Source organism: Sycon ciliatum, chromosome 1 (genome assembly GCF_964019385.1).
Source record: "Sycon ciliatum chromosome 1, ocSycCili1.1, whole genome shotgun sequence".
Taxonomy (NCBI): domain Eukaryota; kingdom Metazoa; phylum Porifera; class Calcarea; order Leucosolenida; family Sycettidae; genus Sycon; species Sycon ciliatum.
In genome coordinates this window covers 64920948-64924486 of record NC_088643.1, presented here as the reverse complement: position 1 = coordinate 64924486, position 3539 = coordinate 64920948, and the positions used below count along the sequence as shown (strand labels likewise).

General features: G+C 49.1%; 1 protein-coding gene across 1 annotated transcript in view; it reads right to left on the bottom strand.

The window, feature by feature from the left end:
• Window positions 1–887: 887 nt before the first annotated feature.
• LOC135804875 (cilia- and flagella-associated protein 410-like) overlaps window positions 888–3539 on the bottom strand; it is a 14997-nt gene continuing 12345 nt past the window's right edge. Inside the window, exons 6-7 of the mRNA XM_065318848.1 lie at window positions 3032–3189; window positions 888–1537 (exon numbers count right to left, since the gene is read on the bottom strand). Coding sequence (XP_065174920.1) covers window positions 1310–1537; window positions 3032–3189 — 386 coding nt within the window. The 3' untranslated portion in view covers window positions 888–1309. The remainder of the gene's footprint in view (window positions 1538–3031; window positions 3190–3539) is intronic.

The window sequence follows — 3539 nt, the reverse complement described above, 5'->3', positions numbered from 1 at the left end:
GTAGGGCTTGTTTAACAAGGAGTCGTGAGCTAAGGGTGGGGAGCTTTGCGTGATGGAGGAGGGAGCTGTGGTGAACTGGTGCAAAGAGGGGAATCCGAAGGCAGATGCGTATAGCACGGCGTTGAATTCTCTCCAGTGTGTCCCGCTGTTGCTGTGTGGTGTTCGAGAGGGCAAGGCTGCCATATTCGAGAACGGGTCGGATGTAGGTTGTGTATATTAACAATAGGCTGGAAGCGTTCATTGTGCCACGTGTCTTGTGGAGTTGGTGTAGTAGTTTTTTGGCTTTGTTGGTGGTTTCTATGATGTGTTGGGTCCATCGCAAATCGTCTTGGAGTGTAACACCAAGGTGCCTATGTTGGTGGACCTGCTGCAGCCGAGTCGAGTGGAGCGTGATGTGGATGGTGTGTTGGGGTTGGAAGGAAAGGACGACGGTTTTCGTGGTGTTGACGAGGAGATGCCAATCCTTCAACCATCGTCCTGCTGCGTCCACGGCACGTTGGAGGAATGCAGCTGACAAATCCCTCGTGTAATGCGTCGCGATGAGTGCCGTGTCATCGGCGAACTGGCTGCATTTAGTGTGAGAGTTTGTACATGCTGGGGGGAGGTCGATCGTGTACACCAGGAAAAGAAGAGGCCCCAGGACAGAGCCCTGGGGTACTCCAGCTGGAACGGATTTCCATGATGACAAAGCGGAGCCAACCTTGACGCGTTGTCGGCGGCGAGTCAGGTAGCTTGTGAGCCAGGTAAGGGCAATGCCACGGACACCAAGGTGCTCGAGTTTGGCCAGGAGAACCATGACCTGCTGACCCGAAAATTAAGCACAACCCAGCCCATACACGTGCATACACGTACACACTCCGTACTTCCCTTCTCCAAGAGTTAATGGATGTGTTCTGGTCAATAATTATAAACTCCGTTCAGCTGTGGCTGAACAAAGGCAGACGTATTCCCAATAATCAAGATGAAAAGCTAAGAACAGTCATTATCCAGATGCAAGTGCATGGACCGTGCATCCAGTATTTGCAAGTGCTGTCTGAACAGCACCGTAGATGGGAACTGGGGTGAACTGTAGCGGGTGCTTGGCAGATTGATCGTGCTGCGTGCAAAGTTGAATTAATTCGGCGAGTTGTCCACATCAGGTATATGCCGATCAGTTCTGGGTCCCGCGTTGCTGGTACATGTAGTTGTAACCATGGTCTGAACTTGTCGGTTCCTGATTGGCGCTTGCTTCACACGTTTAAGAGTCACGGCTTCAGTTCAGTCCCGTATTCCCCTTTCAGCATCATGGTATGATGAATGTACGGGCACGCTAATCCGTGTCGACTGCACGACTAGACACAACTTGACTATTAGCGTTCACACCGGTGGCTGGCGTCGGGCGAAGCAATGCTCCGACGTCTTTTGTTGCTGTGCCGACGCCACTGCTCAATCTCTGCGTTGTCTCCAGCTGATTCTGTGCTTTCATGACGACTGTCTGGAGGGAGTCTACGTCGAGAGTGTTCAGCAGTGTGAGCACCGCAGATAGCACATGATTTTCCTGTACATACAATTGACATGAAAGAAAGCAGTGCTCAGGCTGACTTTCATGCCGTGGATTATCTCAGTACTCCTTGTCAGTTTTGTGCTAGATTCTGCACATCTGACTGTTCAAAATCTGGTTTAGTTGGTGGACTTCAGGCGCGTGCACCGGGTCAAAAAAAGGTGGTTTCCAACAAAATTCGACCGCCATTTTGCAATAAGCTACCTGCAGATTCAGCAGTATTACACGCATTACACCAGGGAGTCGTATATATAGGGTATAATTATACGACTACCTGCATTACACACTGAAAGAAAGCTTTAAAAGTTATGGCTGCCAGTCCCACCGAGCCATCAAAACAAATGTGGTACAAAGGCATTTCCCTGACACAGGATAAATGAATAGGCTAGCCGACGTTATACATTGCACAAGTAGTTCGAAGTAGTGAAGGAAGATTCAGACACTCTTGCTAGTAAGTGAGTCAAAGAAGCATATCAATCCATGTCACTGTCTGAGTCTGCAGTGGCACTATAGCCCTGGGAAGACACGCGCAACCGGAAATTGAGACAATTCGCTAAGATCCATGGTATTTTTGTTGTATTCATCGTAGAGCGCTCCTTTCCTTTGTAGCTGACCGCTATAGACATGTGCCTGACGTCAAACATGTCTATACATGTCTGGACTTCCGTCCAATAGAGGAAAATATTTATGACAAATAATAATAATGATTGCCACCCAAGTGCGGAAGTGAAAATTTGCAATGGGACGTAAAATACCTGTCGAGTGCCGTAACTCCACTATTCGACCTTGGATCTACTTCGGATGTGTTGGAGCCGACAGCTGAGAACTTTCTAATGAGAATAGACCTTTCGATTACTCAATTCCGTTCAGAGAAAGCCGAGTTACGAAATATTTGAGTGTTTGCAGAATGCAGAAGCAAAAAGGTGGTTTCCGGGCTCCAAGAAAACCACGCGGTGCACGCGCCTGGGTCACTTGATAGCATAACTTGTGTCCACGTTTTCCGTGTTACAATAAAAGAAAGAGACATGGTGCCATTCTATTGGTCGAGTGCTGCGTGCAGAAGAGATTCTGGTCTTTCCAGGTCACACCCACCTCTCCAGCTATGATATCTGCGTCGTCAAGGTGATGGACTTTGACCTAAGCGAACTGGCCTCTGTGCGAGAGATATTTGGGTACTGTGATGGTATCGGGAGAAAATCCCTGAAACCTCTGAATACTGAGCGTTTTGATCAGGCCCTTTGGAAAACTCGGCATGTCCTTCTGCTCCAGATAAACTCACCATGCATAGTGTTGCATACATGTATGGCAACCGACTACTGTTGCCGGCCAGTTCCAGACAGTAGAACAAGCTGTCCCTTGTTAATTAGGAAAAAATACTCTGGACACCCGTGCAATTGACACTCTGTCTATCTCGCTAACGCACAAGCAGTACCACGCTTCATGCTGTAAAACAGCTTGATTGCAGTGCCGTACACGCAGTACACATAGTACCTTTGATGACGCGATGGTGGCCTGTGAGCTAGCAGCCGCCACCGGCTGAGGCAGACGTCCGTCGGTTTGATTGCTGCCAGCGCCGAAGCCAGACGAGCTGAGCTGGGAATCGTTTAGCGCGGCGGACGATGCGTCTTCACGCTCCTCATCTTCAATAGCTGCAAGTAAAGCACAGGTGGGCAGACTGGGGCTTGTCAAGTTCTGAAAAAAAGTCTGAAATTAGCGGTGATCTAGGCTACACAGATCAGTGGTAACCATGGTAATCTACACGGACTCGTGGTAACCTAGCCTACACAGATCAGTGGTAACCATGGTGATCTATACGGACTCGTGGTAACCTAGGCTACAAAGGTCAAGTGCATCTCAGGTGAAGTGCACGCACGCATGCAGTTCATTTCTGGCAGTGGGCTGGAGGTGTGTGTGTGTGGGGGGGGGGGAGACTCTCTCAAGAATGGTTTCCAGCACATACTACACAACAGAACAGTCAATTCCAATGCATACTACACGA